At 46.4% G+C, this 15,997-nt stretch overlaps 1 protein-coding gene across 24 annotated transcripts in view; it reads left to right on the top strand.

Moving 5' to 3' along the window:
- Positions 1–15,997, top strand: part of MBNL1 (muscleblind like splicing regulator 1) — a 111,573-nt gene that overhangs the window by 46,004 nt on the left and 49,572 nt on the right. The window contains exon 1 of one of the 24 annotated variants that reach the window (XM_055817061.1): positions 1,619–1,694. The exons of 21 other annotated variants lie outside the window; for them this stretch is intronic. In XM_055817061.1, coding sequence (XP_055673036.1) covers positions 1,659–1,694 — 36 coding nt within the window. In that variant the 5' untranslated portion in view covers positions 1,619–1,658. Of the gene's footprint in view, positions 1–1,618; positions 1,695–1,742; positions 1,919–3,046; positions 3,337–15,997 lie in introns of those variants that run through there. 2 more of the 24 variants (XM_055817074.1, XM_055817064.1) reach the window with 2 other exon arrangements.

Below are 15,997 nucleotides of genomic sequence, written 5' to 3'. Positions count from 1 at the left end.
TTGGCATCAGTTGAGTAGTGTGCAGGAAACCAACAGAGAGCTCCCCCCAGAACACGTGGGTGAAAGGCAGGGGAAGTGCTCTCAGTACCTTTAACAGCAGCAGGGCTTTGAGGTAAGGATAGAGTTTCGTTCCCTCCAAAGACATGAGGGAAACACCAAGTGACCTGAGTAGGATTAGACACCCACTGGCCTTTTTTCTGCCTGAGTGATAAAACTTAAAGATTTAGCTAAGTACAGGAAATGCAGCAGATGAACTATTTTTTTAGTTTCTTTTAAACACCCGTCTTAAACTCTTGATTGGCAAAAATCTGTAAATAAAACTTTTATGGTGAAGTATTTGAAACATAAAAAAAAACACTTTTGGAAAAAGAAAATATGCACAAAAGGTAAGACATAGTCAGTGTTTTCCTTTCACACCCCACTGCAAGATATCCCCTTCTTCGTTTGAGTTGAGGTGGGGAAAAAGCAGTGTCTCCAACAGGCTGGGATGGGCTGGACAAGTGTCGCTTGCTGGTGGCACTGTGGGGTGCCACAGTGGCAATGGCAGCCCACTGTAATTCAGACTGCTTGGAGTGATGCTGGGTGTTTAGGTCAGTGCCCCAGTACAGCTCTTCCTGTGCGTGGCTGTTTGGTGCTGCAGGTCTGCTGGACTGACAGACAAGTCTGCTGAAATCGTACAGAACTGATGGCTGCAGTGTGGGTGGAAAACGCAGATGTAGCAAGCCCACTGCACTCCAGGTAAATCAGGGTAGTGTTCAAACCAGATCACTGAGCTCCCTGCTATAAGCCAGTCTCGCCTTGCAGTCAGTCTCATGTACCTGCTGTTATTCAAAGGGGGAAAAAAGACCCTGAAGGCAATTTGATTTTGATTTCTATTTATGATGTTCTCCCCTGTTAACTGCACTGATTTGAAAAATAGCTGAACTTGGCATTGATCTATTTTATTTCACATTACAATTGTTAAAAATTAAACTTTATGATGTAAATTACATCATCAAAATGACTTTCTCAGTTTTACACTTTATCTGCTGCTGATTCCAGCAGGGCTCCGGAGCTGAAATGTCCCTTTCCTGACTTTTTTCTGTCTCTGCATTTATGTGTTCTGATAAAGTTATGGTTGGCTGTGGTGAGTTTCCTTAGTTTATACATAGGTATTACTGCTGCATGTATTTTTTCAGTGCATCAATGGTTTGGTTTTAATACTTTCTGAAAAGTAAACATTTTCCTAATTTAGTTTTCCCTATATGTTGCTTGAGACCGGAGAGCACTGCTGTCACTCTTTGGGAAGGTGTGACAGTGACACCTTCCTAACACCCCAGAGCTGCCTCGTGGTGTGAACTGGCAGAGTGATGCTGTAGGGCATTGCTGCTAAGATTTAGCAGGACTACACAGCCCTCGGCCTTTAGAATGCTGCGTGGTGTGTGGCTGCTTGGTGTGGCATTGGGGAGGGGGTGCAGACTGGCACCCTTGCCGGGGACATAAACAGGCATTTCCCTTGGGCTGGGGGGCTGGTAATTTGGGAGGACAGAATTGTTATCTTGGTGATACACCCCGTGACCCTGGCTGTGGCGAGGAGATAAAGTGGCCATGAATCATAGGGGCGGCATCCTTAGACGCCAGCCATTTCGCCCCATGTCACTTGAATCCTTGGCCTTGCTATGGATTATTTCAGCAACTGCAGCAACTGGTGCCAGGTGACTCCTCCACGTTGTTTTCAGGCTGCTGTGTTTTGTGCATTGACTTCGGTTTAGTATGTAAAAAGGAGACTTCAGCAGCTGAAAGGGCCTTTTGTAAATTAAGAAGTTTCTTTGTGCTTGAACAAATTAAAAATAACAGTTGCTAAAAATACACCCATATTTAATTTTTAAAATTTGGAAAGCATTGATGGATCTTGTTGTTTTCTGGAGCACAGCAAAAGGTCAGTTGTCCAGCACCATCCGTAGTTGCTTCATTCTTTTCTCTCCGTTCTTTTTAAATGACAAGTAGTTGAATGTTATTAAGTGACTGTGTAAGTGCTGATTGCCTGACAAATTACTGAGTTCAACTTTTGTTCCTTTTTTTAAAACATGTCTTAGCCCTTCACTGCTGAGAAAGACAGGGTTTTCCACTGGTGGTGATATTGCTGTGTCGCTTTGAGTGCTCGGATGGCTGCTGAGAGCTGGGACCCCTGTTCCCAGACAGGAGCACTCCACGTGGAGCAGTTGCTGGAGGACAGGGGACTCTCTTTAAGGGCCTGCCTGATACAAGTTCAGATACTGTTGATAGGACCGAGTCTGGGAGGCATCAGCAGTGAGGGTCCTTGCTCTCTGACCTTGCTCTAATTACAATGAAACTTGAGGAGGAGGAAGGTGGTAGATGGTGTGACAGCGCCTGGAACAGCAGTGGGAGCAGCCATGGGCAGCAATGCCAGGTCTCCCTCCAGCCATCTTCCTCCTTCCTTCTCATCTTGACTTCTGGTCCCATCTCTCCTACACCCTCCTCTTCTCCATCCTCCACCTGTTTCTGTGGCAGGAATGGATGTGCTCCAGCTGTCACTCTTGGAGTGGGAAAACTAATTTTGCCAGTACTGCTGAGAAGCCTGACATTAAGTGGCTTCATCCATGTGGAGGAAGAGGAGGGAGGTGTGTGCTGGTAAAGACGTCTCTTGCCCTTTGCCACCGCCCTTGGAGGTGCCACAGTGGAGCAGGATGTGAGCACTAGGGCAGTGCAGGGGCAGCACCGGCTTTTGGGACTCATGCATCTCTGGATCCCATGAAGTATCTTCCTGGGGCCTTTGGGGCTTGGCAGTAGTGGTGGGTGAAGCTTTCAGCTTGAACTTGTTTTATTGTGGGGGGGTTATAGTGTGGAAAGTACTCATTTGCTATTTCACTTCTTTCTTGGTTTACTACTTTTGAGAGTCAGTCTGGTTTCACTTAAAAAAAAAAAAAAGTTAGGGAAAAGAGGGGAATTTAATGGTGGTTTTATTTCCCTTTAACACTCAGAAATGAGTTCTTTCCTCTCTTGTAGATCTGTGTGAAGTATATTAGAGGAGAACTTAGACTCTTGAAGAGCAAACACCTGTAATGCAGCCCTCCAGCCCAGCCCTGAAGCCAATGCTGTCATCTCTGAGACTTGATTCTGCCTTGCACATGCTGAACTTAGGGAAAAAGTGCTTCTCCAATGAGATCATGATGCACTGGTCTTCCTACTGAATGTTACTTTTTGTTTCATCAGTTCAATTGGCTCCTACCCATGGAAAATTTTTAATTTCCCACCAGCGATGTGGCTGCACACTTCAAGCGAGAGCATTCAAGTATTCAGGTCATAGGCATGTTTTTGAGCTCATACACACTACAGGTAATATCTGCAGAGGCTGTATTTTCTTTTTCTCAGTGTATATGGGAAAGGTAGCGCAACTGTTGAAATGTCTTACAATGAACTTCAACTGCCATTAGTACAAATGCCACTTCCTACAGCAAGATTGCTTCTGTAAAACAAATACTCCCCCCACTCTTTCACCATTGCATTTGGGGTTTTGTACCTTGCTCCTGGTGGGTGGGACCCCCTGATCCTGGCCCAGGGCAGCCCACTGCTGCAGCCCTGGCACTGAAAGGACCTGGGAACTGTGCTTCCATCAGAGGAAAGCTGCTGCTTCTGTCTGCACAGCTTGTTTTTGTGACAGTACATTTCAATTGTCAGTGCCCATGTTAAAATAAACAATTAAAGGGAATTCTGACCACAAAGCAGTATTTTGCCGTATTTCATGATTATTTAAAGTTAGAAAAACAAATTCTGCCATATGTTTCCCATGAGTTCATGTCCATTGACCTCCTCTATTCAACAGCTCAAGCGAAATAGCAAGGGCAGATTCACTCCTTTATTCCTTCAGAGCCCAGATGCTGTGCTCTGTAAGACTTACAGATGCTGGAAAACAGTTACTGCTGTGCGTACTTTCTGCTCCTCTAGTGTTATTGTCACATGTTTCATAAGCTTTTCTGAGTTATCATTGCCTTCTCCCCCAACTCCCCCCCCCCCCAGTATGTGACTTTGACAGAGTTCAGCTTTTCAGGAATTGGTACTGAGTATTCATCCTGCATCCATGTTCCTGAGCATCCATGGGCTTTTACCTGAGTCTTATCCAACAGGAGCAATGCGTGTATCTGAATCATACCAGGGCTGCTGGTCAGTGCCAGGCCAGTGAGCAGGCTTCCCTTGGGAATGGACGGGGGATGTGGGATGTGCCTGTGGCCAAGGGGATGGACAGGCACCATCCCCAGCTGTGCCGAGAGCCCCCAGCCCACCCCTCAGTGCTGCTGCGGTGTGTGGGCTGCATGTCACTAACACTGTCTGGGGCCGTATGGAGCCCCAGCTCCTCCTGTGAGCACTATCGGACTTGTTCTAGCAGTGCGCATCTGTGCTATGTGTGTATTTATGTATTTGCTCTAACAAGGGGTTACATTGTTAAAGGTAAAACCTATACAGGGGCTTTAGATAGAAGGTAAAAGAGCTCCTGAGAGCAAGTGATGTTTTCTCATAGCCTTAATTATATTTGCACTGTGCTGGTACAGACAACGTAGATACTATCTTTATTTGCACATTGTAGCTTACAGTGGATCTTTTGTTCTGTCATTTTATTGTCATTTTGTTTTATGTAGAAAGTGAGCAAGGCTAAACCTCTAGTGTAAAAGCTAAAAGGGATACAAAGTGTGTGATTACAGCAGTGCTGCTTGTTAGATATGGTTTAATTAGTGCATACATCTATCATGCAGCTTTGTCTTTGTAAAGTATCAATCTGCAATATCAGTGTTATGAGGCCTGGAAAGCACTTAGTGTGGGAAGTTATTCCTGAGCTGTATGAAAAAAAAGTATCTGTGACCAATACAGGGCTTGTTGAGTCCAGCTTTGCGGCCAGGTCAGCAGCATCCTGCTATTCCCCTCTGCTTCAGGTGGTGCAGTACAGAGCCCTGAGCAAGAAATTCTTTGTTGGTATGGGTTGAAACTTGGAATTTTCATTAGTGTTTCCATGTCTCAGTATTAATGACTGTTTGATTGTATCATGGCATTGACAGTGGTGGAGCCAGATGTTGACCTGAGGGTGTGAAGGCTGAACACTGGACTGAGCCCGTGCCTTGGGCAGTATTTCATTATTGCATGGTGAAGGCAAGCCACAGCTGGCCACTGCAAATTAGGAATTAAACAAAACTTTACTTGTGGTATTGGGTGACCCCTCCAGAGCTGGGCAGAAACAGGCTGGGCTGGTGGACCCAGTGCCACATGGCTCAGCCATCCTGCTCCGTTGCCTGCTGAACCCCACTGTCTCATCCGTGGCTCTGCTGCTGTCCTGCACTGCCTGTGGCCAGGGAACTGCTTCCAGAGCTTTTGTGTGCTGCTGGCCAACCCTGGCTGTCCGGCTGGGATGGTACCAGCAACAGAGACCCAAAGGGGCCGGTGTCTGCAGCACTGCCCAGTCCTTTGGTCTGTGGAGGGCTACTGGGCGCCCACCACATGCCGTGAGCACAGACTGTGCATGGTGTGTGCTGGGTGGGGTTTGCAAAGGCAGTGCTGGCTCTGCTCTGCCAGCTTAGCCTAGGTGCCTCTTTGCCCTCTGCCTGCATGTCTGCAGGGCCGTGCCGTGGTGCTGGGCTTGTCCTGTGCTGGCCCAGGACACTGCAGCCATGCGTGCTCCGCCTCACAGCCCTGCCACGCTGTGCGTGGCATGTCTGCAGAGTGCATGTTTCTAACGAGGCAATGCAAGCCTTTCCCACCGTCCTCCTCTCATTCTTTTTGTTTTTCCATGTAGCTGTTCCACCACTTCAGGGTTGTGTTTGGGTTTGTTGTTTGGTTTTTTTTCTAAATAAAATGACAAGTGCATCCCAAAATATTTTGTGAAGCAGTGTTTTATGTGAGGTCTCACGTGTTGCTCCACTGCTTGGATTCGCTGGCCCAGGCCTCCAGCCATTCGCCCAGTTGCTTGATTTTGCCACAGCTGTGGTTATCCTGCAGGGACTGGAAGGTTGTTTATTTGGTTAGGGAGCTTTTATTGTGTCTTAGCACACACTTGCTAGGTAAAACAAACCTGATGTATCAGCCTTTATTTGCCCATGACACTTTTCCTTTGCTACCCTTGCTTGCTTAAACTTGTCATTAAAATATTTTTAACTGTCTGTTTTCCTCCCGATATCAAATAAAAAAACTGATTCTCTTTTTTTCCAAGGAGATCTAAATTACTTACCGACAGATGTAGTGATTTTTAAACCATAAACTTGGTTAAGTTTTTTTATTTCTCTGCTTCTGAACCGTTCCTTCATTACATCCTTTTCTTCCCTCATTTGCCTCAGAAGTAATCAAGCTTGTCTTCATTTTGGCATGGTTTGTTTGCTTTCTTTATCTAGCCTCTAATTATTTTAAATTGGTCTTTCTCTCTTCCTATGCATGCTTCTGCAGATGATGAGTAAAATTTTGGATTTGTGTTTTTTCTAACATAGTCCCTTTACTAACATCCAGTGCTGTTATCCCTTCATCAGCGAGCAGTGCAAACTATATTTTAAGGGTAGCAAGTACTTTTCAATGTGGAAGATGGCCATCAGGGAAATTTCATGTTCTCTTCAACATTTCTCCCCTCTTCTGAGGCTTCTGCAAAGTACCCTTATGATCTGAATACTGTGTTGCTTGAGAGCTGCCAGAAACATGCTAATTTTATACACCAGCAAAATGCTCTCCAGGGTTGCACCTCGGTGTGATGGTCCATGGTCTGCTGCCTGAGTCCTTTCCTCGGCTGTGGTGCGCACACTCCCATGCAGCTGCCGGTCATCTCCAATGCTGTTTCTGTGGTGGTTCCTAATGGGAGCAAGCAATCACTGTGAAAGGTGGCGGGGGTCCTGTGCTGCACTGCTCATACTTGACTCGCTTCCTGAAGCTGTTCTGTGGTAGGTTTGAATGATGGTGGTAATTGTTCAAAATTAAATCTATCCTTAAATTCTAACTGGTGTATTTCAGCCTCTTTGGCCTCTCCTAAGTATTTTCTTATCTGCCCCCCAAGCTGGACAGCTGTGGTGCTCTCCAAGCTTAGGAAGGCAGAGGAGAAGCTGGGGAAGAGGCCACAGCTTAACTTGTCCTTAGCTGCAGTCGACTGGGGATGAAAGGAGCCTGTGCAGCAATCCTGCTGTATTCATCAAGGGTTGGCTGTAGCAGGGCTGCTCGATGCCCTGGCCCAGCACCCTGTGGGGGCACCCAGGCAGGACAGTGCTTCTCTGGCCAGTTCAGCATCCATGGCAGAGCGCATCCCCTGCCCACGCCTGCCTGCCCTGCCAGCTGAGCTCTGCTCTCTGGGCCCTCCCAGCCTGGCCGCTCCAGCCCGCTGCTCCTCTTCCCCTCCCGCCCCTCTCTCAGACGCTTTGCTTTTTTTTGTCCAGAAGTGACTAAGCTTCCTGTTATTCCACTTTGTCAGTTTTTCCCCAGTACTGGTGTCGTGTTGAGCAATATTTACTTGCCAGCGGCTTCCTCTGCCGCTGTCCCACTCCGGCTCCGTTGTATTCCCACATACCTTTCACCAGCCACGCTTTGTTACTAGCAGCCCTTATGGATGTTCACATTCGCTCAGTTGGACTTGTATCTACCAAAGCCAGGTTTTGTGAAGAGAAGTCAACTCCTGAGGAGCTTTAAGTAGTTACTCCAGGAATGTGCTGGGAACTGATGTTCCACCTGCAGAAGCAAAAGTGGCACTTTGGTTCTTCCTTTAAGCAGCAGTATGGGTGCAGCCAGGGTGGGCATTGTTAAGTTGTCCTCTGCTATCCTGAGCTGGTAAACACTGCTTGTGTGTGTGAAGAAATTGTTTCTGCCTTGTTGAAAACCGTGGGCACATTTTGATTCGGAAGAGCTTTCCTCCAGACATTTGGAAATCAACCATTTTTCCTCTGGCAGCAGCGGCTCAGGCGAAGGCTTTCCTTCTGGAGCTCGGAGGGTGCCCAGCACAGCTGGCAGGGTGGGCAGTGGCTAAAGGCGTTTCTCATAGACACCACCTCCCTCCCCCGGGTGTGAGAACCTCCCCCAGCCCCACAGGGCAGCCCTCTGCATCGAGGTGGGCCAGCCAGGGGTGTCCCCAGTCTGGCACCCTGCAGGGCTCATGCACCTGGCTCCTGTCTTGTGCCTTTGCTGGGACCAGTGGCAGCAAACTGCCATGGGTACCCAGAGCTGCTGGTATAAAAATAACACATCAGTCAGAATAAACAAGTTATTTTTGTGTGTTAGGGGTGGCCCTGTGTAACTGACTCAGGGCCTCGCCTTGCTCTGCACTGAGGGCTTACTCAGACATCCTGAGCATTTAGAAACAACTTGAGGCGTTTCCCCAGTTTTTCGGACAGTGGGATGGGGGCCAGTGGGGGTGTGGGGGGTGTCGGTGCCTCAGGAGGAGCTGCTGGCTGCGAGGTGATGCTGCTGTGTCTTGGCAGAGTGGGTGTCCAAGTGCTAGGTCCAGAGGTCCTGTAGCAAGACAGGTGCATCCTGCTGGAGCCAGTGCCAGTTCTGGTTGTGTTTGTGCCCCAGGTACCATTAATTGCACTGGCATTCCAGCAAACTATGAGAGATACAAAGCACTCAACCTTTCTGAAAATCAGCCAATTTATAAAAAAATCTGAAATTCACACCTAAATCCTTTAACTAGTAATATTTGAAGTGCTGCTGGTGCAGTTAAATGGGAGGAAAAGAACTTGTTTTGCGAAGTTGATGCAGCTGATGGTGACTGCCCCTGCCTGCTCCTCTGCTGTGCTGCAGGATGCTGCAGCAATACGTTCTCTTTGGACAAGTTTAAAATTTTACCTTCCTTCAGAGAAACATTTTCTGAAAGTTAATAGGGGTAAAGCTGGTAGAAAATTAATAGTGCCCACAGAAATTTGGCATGAAAAATAACACAGAATGGAAAATACTTTCTTTTATGCAGAATTAAAACAGCACACACAGACTGCAGCAAGCCTGTCTGTGTGGGGGAGAGTATCTCCCCCACCCCCCTTTCTGATGGCACTGTACCACTGTAAAAAGTATTAATTTTAATTGTTTTAATTTGCGTGTGGTGAATTCTGTTAATTACTAAATTATATGGAACAGTACCTGTTCCCAGTTAGGCTCCATGGGGTTTATGGTGATAAGCAACAACCGTATAACAGAGCACTCCCCATTTCTGTAGGCTGTCTCCCTCTCGACTTCCAGAGGTTTTCTCCTACAAGAGCAGGCAAGGCTTTAAGTGTGCTGTAAGTGCTTGCATCGGAGCCTGTATTTTAGATTTAATGTTATCCCTGTCTGACTTACAGAGATACATCATTTGCAGGGGGCATGCTCTCTCCGTGGCCGGGGAAGAGCGCTGCTGGGTGCCAGGCCACTTGCTGAGGCATCTGTGGCATGGGCAGGTGCAGGCGGCTGCCCCGTCTGGTTTGGCCAAAGGGGCTGCCTGAGCAGCCGTTAGGTGCGTGTGGAAGGAAACACCTTTTTTTGACTGTAAGAGGTATCTGTGCAAGTCCTTGTTGTTTGTTTGCAACCACATAAATAGCTGCCTGCCTGTAGCTGGCGATGCGAGTGCCTTGGCTAGTGTTTGGCAGGGTCTACCTCCGAAGCTCCTGCCTGGGCTCGGCTTCTGCTGCTGGCCCTGCAGCTGCCCGTGCGCACTGACTCCGCCTTCTCTGCAGCTCCTGGTGTTGTGGACACTGGGATGTGAATTCTGGGTGTCTTCTGGATCTTTACCAGAGCAAGAAGAAGCATTCTGTTCTCTGCTCAAGGTAAGGAAGAGGGGTAATGAGTGGATATTAATGAGTGGAGAGGATTTAATGAGCACTGGTCTGCGGAAAGTTTAAAGGAAGATGGGGCAGTGTGGGGAATTTGGCTGGGCTGTGGCTGTACCACAGTCAGGACACGTGGTACCATGTATGCAGTGAGCTGTTACCAAGGCTTTGCCCACGCTCTGCCTGCAGTCCGTGTTCGGCACCTTGGGAGCAGAGATGCGACGCTGCTGTCACGGTGCAGGCAGAGCCTTCACCTCCAGGCCTTCCCATCCTCTTCATCTTACAAAGCCTTTTGTTCTCCTCCTCCACCCCTCTCTTTTCCACTCAGTTGTAGTTGTTTGTTTGCCTTGTGGTGGTGTGCTGTCTGCAGTGCTTTTTTGTCATGCTCTTTTGTCTTACCTATAAAAATCAACTGCTCCTTTTTTTTCTTGTTTTTCCTTCCCTTTTTGTTTATATTGGCACTGATTTTGATGGTTCTCCAGAGCTTTTCTTACCTGTCCTGAGGGCATCTCTTTCTGTCACCAGCTGTTCCTGGCACGTTTTGTAGAGCTGGCCTCCAGGTCTCTTAAAAAACCTGCAACTTAGTGCATCTGTCTCGGTACCTACTGTCTTCAAAATTTCATGTGTCATCTCTCTTTTCCACTGTATCCTCTGCTCTTGAAACACCTCCTTTCCTTCCACACCCAGTAGCCAGCAAAGAGAGCGAGGAGGAGTTGTGAAGAGCAAGAGGAAGTATCCTCTGCCTTACCCTGTGGCAGATAGGTTATTTATTTTTTTTAAATCTGTAAAGTGGCCGCAAGAGTTGTGTGCCATATAGCCAGCTCTTCCCCTGTTTCCTTTTGAAGTGTGTATACTGTTCCTTTACATAAAACTTATATGTCATTTCTAGTAATCGGCCTAACCCTAGGAGAAAGATTTCACTGTTTGGTGAAGTGTGAAGTTCAGGTAGTGTGTCTACATGCATGTGCAAAAAAAAAAGGGGCCAAAGATAACAATTGTACTTAGGTTGTAACTATGATGCAGTAGAGAGGAAAAAGAGAAAGAGCAGTGTTTGTTCTGTCTTGCACATTTAAGGAAAAATTGCAAGTCTAATTTTCTGTCAGCCTAAGCTTTATCTTTTAATGATTCTTCTTTGATTTTCACTTCAAAAAAAGACAGAATTAAGTTTTAACAGAAAAATTTCAAAGGGATGGGGGTATTTAATTGCCAGCTGACAGAAATCAAGAGGAAAGGCGTGGGACGTGGCAGTGCCCTACTGTGGGCAGCAGCAGCACACCGGTCTTCCACGCTGCTGCTGATCTGTGGATGCTTTTAGGCTTGAGATCTGTGTGTTGTCCTTGCTCATATGTGCATGCTTCTGGGTTCATTAATTCCTGTTGAACTACTGATTAAGTCTTGGAGAATTTCATTGCCGTTGATAACTTGTTAAGTGTAGTAATGTCAAGCTACGGGAAACTTTGTAGTTGTCTAATTGGAGCACAGGCAGCATGGTGAGCTGTGGTGAGGAGCTGTATTTCACACTGACCCTTGGACAGCTGGCCTTGTCCTGTGCTGGTGCATGATTGCACATTAATTACCACTTTGTTTAGTGTACTTCTGCTTACAGCAGCTTCTTTCAGCTTCAGCTCCATCAGTGCAATAAATAATAATCTGATGCTGACACTTCTTGGCTTGGTTGGCTATGCAAACCAACTGTTCACTCTGGATTCTTCTTGCTCCAATTTTAGGAATACAGTTAAATTAAATACCTGGTGGTTTAATTTAATTAAATACCTGTCATCGGAGGTGCGTTTTCATGGGCTTTAAGCAGTCTGTGCCCGCTGGGCTGTGGGGCACATGGCGGTGCCAGGACCAGGGTCACATGGGTGGCTGTGCCCTAGGGCACCAGCAGCCCAGTGTTCTTTTGGAAACGGGGTGGTGGGACCATGTGCCACGGGGGCTGTTGTGGTGCAGGAGCATATGCCTGTCCCAGCGCATGGCCAGCACGTGTGCATCAGCCTGGCTGTGAGCCACTGCTCAAGATGCTCGTTTCTGCCATCAGTTTTAGGACTGCATTGACTGCAGAGAGGATGGTTGTTTTTTAAAGGTGTGTTTTATTGGAAATCACTTTCTTGTGAAAAGGTGAAGCCATTGGCTTCACTGAGTTCCCTGTTGTGGAAAAAAGGTGAAATTTTTCCTTAAAAATTGTCTGATTTCCTGATTGTTTTTTCAGAACAGAAATTCCTCAGCTTTTATTAGTTTCTAAAGTTCCTGTTGGATGGGGAAAGTATTTTCTGCTTTTCTCAAGTACCTTTGTGGTTTTGTCCTTTCGGTCACAGCAGTGATGCTGGCTGGAAGAGGGATGTCTGCTGCCCTGACATGTCCTAGTACTGCAAGCCCTAAGTGTTTTTCCTTCCTTTTCTATGTATTGTGAACTTTTTCTTTTCTCTTTTGTATCTTTTTAAAAACAACCCAGTAAGAGCAGTTTCCATTGTGGCATTTCATTGTCCTGTGCTTGACTTGCTGGACGCTGTCTTGTGGCTGGCGCTGGGATTAGCTGGACCTTTGGCATCTGGGTGCAGGTGAAAGATGCATCCTTCATCCCACAGTGGAGGATGCCCCGAGTGGTGTGGTACAGTGCTGCCCCAGCATGCCTCCCTGAGCACCTGATGTAGCTTGGCAGGGCATTGCCCGTCACTGGGGAGCAACAAGCCAGGCTGGCACTGATGGGTTTGCAAGGCTGGGCAGCGCTTGGTCAGTTCGCAGTGTGCCTTCCAGCAGTGGTACTGTGATGGTGGCAACTGTGAACCAAAAGCAAACCTTTACTGTTAAACACGTGAGTCACCCCTCCCTGGTGCTGCGGGTCAGCACAGGACAATGAAATGGCACAACGGAGACCGCCTTTATGGGGTTGTTTTTAAAAAGAGATGTAAAAGAGAAGAAAAATTCACAAGTTCACTGTTACTGCAAGGGTTGCAATGTCCAGGTTTTGCCCACTGTGATGGACATTAGTGGTCCATCGGCCCTGGCATCTTCATGTACCTCAGAGCTGAAGCCCCTGTTGAATTTACATCTCCAGGCTTATTGTTTTGTGGTGTAGTGACATTAGACTGGTTTTGAAATCTGGTGCAATTAGGGGTAAATGAGAACCATGCCTCCTTGTAGGCTTTCTCGCTTGGCTATGTGTGTTATTTCAGTCTCTCCTTTTTCCTTTTTTTTTATTACTGAGTAGACTGAATGGCCATAATTTGATGACTGTATAAGTGAACGGTACAAAAGGGCCAGAAGTGTAAAGTTTTTGACTGCTAGAGGCAGAACTGTATGTCAGCTGCCACAGGCACACATCTGCCTGAGCAGCACCCACGCAGGTGTCCTTGCACTGTAAAAATGGTGTTATTTGCTGTAATGCCTGAGAGAGTCTCTGTTGCAGTCCCCTGATATCTCTCCCCCTTCCCCTCTGTTGCTACTGCTCTGTGTTTATTTTGACAGTACCAGCTATGTGCAGTAATTAAGTAGAAAGGTTTGGATGTTATTGAAGCAATATGTTTCCATCTAAGAAAATTTGCTGTATCGTAAAACATCTTACACATGTGGGGATTAGGGACTGGAGAGCTGTTTGCGTTCCTGAAAATCAGGTCACTTCTCTGTGCCTCCTTTCAGTGACTTTCAATGGACGGCCATGCCCTGCAGTTAGTGGCTTTTCCTAGCAAGTGAAATGTGCTGGCTTTATTTTGTCTGGTTTGACTAAAAATGCTGGCCAGCTCTTACAGAACTGCACAGGGAAGCAGAACGTGCTGCTCAGCAGAGATATCAGTATGGCATTACTGGAAGAGATTTAAGATAATTTCTCACACTGGTAATTCAAAGTTGTTATCCTTTCCAAAGTTTTGGAAAAAAGGTTGTAGTGCTGAGAAGGTAGCTATTCACTTCTCCAGGTAAAAATAGCAGTTGCTCCCCGTAGCACCACTAACCTGCTCTTTGTGTAAAGACTTGTTAGAGCCCCATGCTTGGTGTTGGCTTCATGAAGATTCACTTTCTGCTTTTCATGTTGAAATGAAAGCAGCATCTTGGAGCAGAGCTCAGTGGGTGCATTTGAAGTTATTTCCCTGGGCTTTGGTACTGATTCACAGAACAGTTCCCATCTCAGTGACTGACCTTGGTTTCAGGGAAATGTTTTATTTATCTGAAAATAATTTTCATATTTGTACAGAGTACCTCAAGTCCTGTCAAGTTTTGCATTGTATCTTTCTCCTTTCCCTTGAAAAAGTTGCTCTCCCCCTAAACTGATTGTATCAGCATGGAGAAGGCATCGTTTAGCTCTTTGCCATTGGTGTGTGCTCAGGCATCTCCATTTGTTGCGCAAGTCTGCCTACTAACAGAAGGATCTACTGGTCTTCCCAGCTGAGATCTCATTTGCCTTTTAGTGGTGGAAATGACCATGTAGATGTTTAAAATTTGGAGTACAAATTTTCAGTATTTGACTGAAACATACGATAATTTTTCAGCATAGCTTTGAGATACCAAAATCAGCTGGAGCTGATACCCAGTGTATGAGCCCATACCCAGTGTAGACCCTTGCAAAGGAGGGAGACCAGCAGGAACGGTGCAGAGATGTCTTGCCAAATACTGAGTATCTCCTGCAGGGCACTGGAATCCTGCACCTTGCCGTAATTTCAGTTAACATTTGGGGCTGGTAGCATCCCCACAGGAGACCTTACCTTGCCCAGTGCTCCCTTGATTAATCCCAAGTCAGTGGGCATCTCCTGTCATGAAAGAAGTGTTAGAGCAGGTCCTCTGTGAGCCAGCTGTGTTTTGGGGTAGGAGGCACAGTTTGGTTACTCCCAGCCTCTAATTAACCCTCTGGCAAATCTCTAACTTTAGAGGCAAAACCTCTAACTTTGCAAGCTTGAAGCAGAGGGTACGCAGCGGTGAGGCAGCCTGGGCTGCAGTGGGCTGGTTCTGCTGCAGAAGTGGACCTGAACAGGCACGTCTTACATTTGGATTTGCTTGGAGAAGGAATCTGGTTGAGAGACACACTTTGTTGGGAGAAGAAATCAAAAGCACAGCAGGGCAGTACAGCACGGACACCTGAACAGGGCAGGTGAGTGGAGTGTGGCTGCCAACGAACGGCTGCCCGTGTGCTGAGATGCCCAGCCCAGGCACAGGACCCACAGTGGAGCAACCGCACGGGGTCCATGTGATGGATGGGTGGGTGGTGGGAGAACAGCAGCACTGTCTGCTGCGCCCAGGTCAGAAAGCAAGTGGTGGGGTTCTCTGTTCAGGTGCTGTGACCACACAGGATAGAAACTTGGGAAGCTTTGTTTTACTTGTGCTCAGTAGTAAAGTCAAATACTATTTTGAAATTAAGTTTAATAATTTTACATATTTTGATCAGATTTTGTCATTTCATTTCACTTGAATAAAATAGTATTTTAACAATTACTTCCCCCACTAATGTTGTTGAGTAATTCTTAGTCAAATTTAAGAATAGTTTCAGTCAATCCATATTCGTTATTTTTTAATTAATAAAATACTTGCCTGACAAATTTGTTCTAATTGTATTTAAAACAGCATGACAAGATGCTGTATTTGCAAAAACAACGGAAAAATACTACGAAAGGGGTAGCAAGAAATGTGTAATTCTTATGTAAACCATGTCAATAAAAAGCCTGGACATGTTGATGTGTTGGCATTTTAAGGTTATGATTCCAGTAGTGATTTCCAGTGTTGGTGGTGTAGGGCTGCAGTTCTCACCGATGCTTTAAATCAACCTCTCTTCAATAAAAATCCAGACAAAAAATAATCGCAGCAGTTGACCTTCAGATTGCTAAAGGAGGGCTGTTGGTGTACTGTTGGAAAGTTGAGAAAAATTTATTGATATGACGTTAATTTTTTTGTTATTTAGCAGTGACCTTAACTATAAATGCGAGAAGAGGCTGCATGGCATTGGCAGGCTACTCAGCCACTGACGTCTTGCCCGGCATGGCAGAGCATTGCAGTCTGTGTCCTCATTTCACCTAGGGCTTCGTCCCTCACCAGCCAAATTATTAATTAGGATGGAGGCAGGTTAGATGCCTCCCAAGTTTCACTACCTGTGTAATATAATATGCCATTTGCTTAAAACCTAACACTACAAGGGACCCAGCATGAGTAGGTTTCAGGAGAAATTAAACCCTGCCACTGCAAAAATATACTAGCAAAAGTAATGTGCATTTTAAGTAAGGGGTAACACTGCATGAAAGTTTGCAGGGATCACTTCCCTTAATGGAGTA

The sequence above is a fragment of the Falco peregrinus genome, chromosome 12, assembly GCF_023634155.1.
Source record: "Falco peregrinus isolate bFalPer1 chromosome 12, bFalPer1.pri, whole genome shotgun sequence".
In the NCBI taxonomy this organism is placed as follows: domain Eukaryota; kingdom Metazoa; phylum Chordata; class Aves; order Falconiformes; family Falconidae; genus Falco; species Falco peregrinus.
This window is presented reverse-complemented; position numbering and strand designations above follow the sequence as displayed.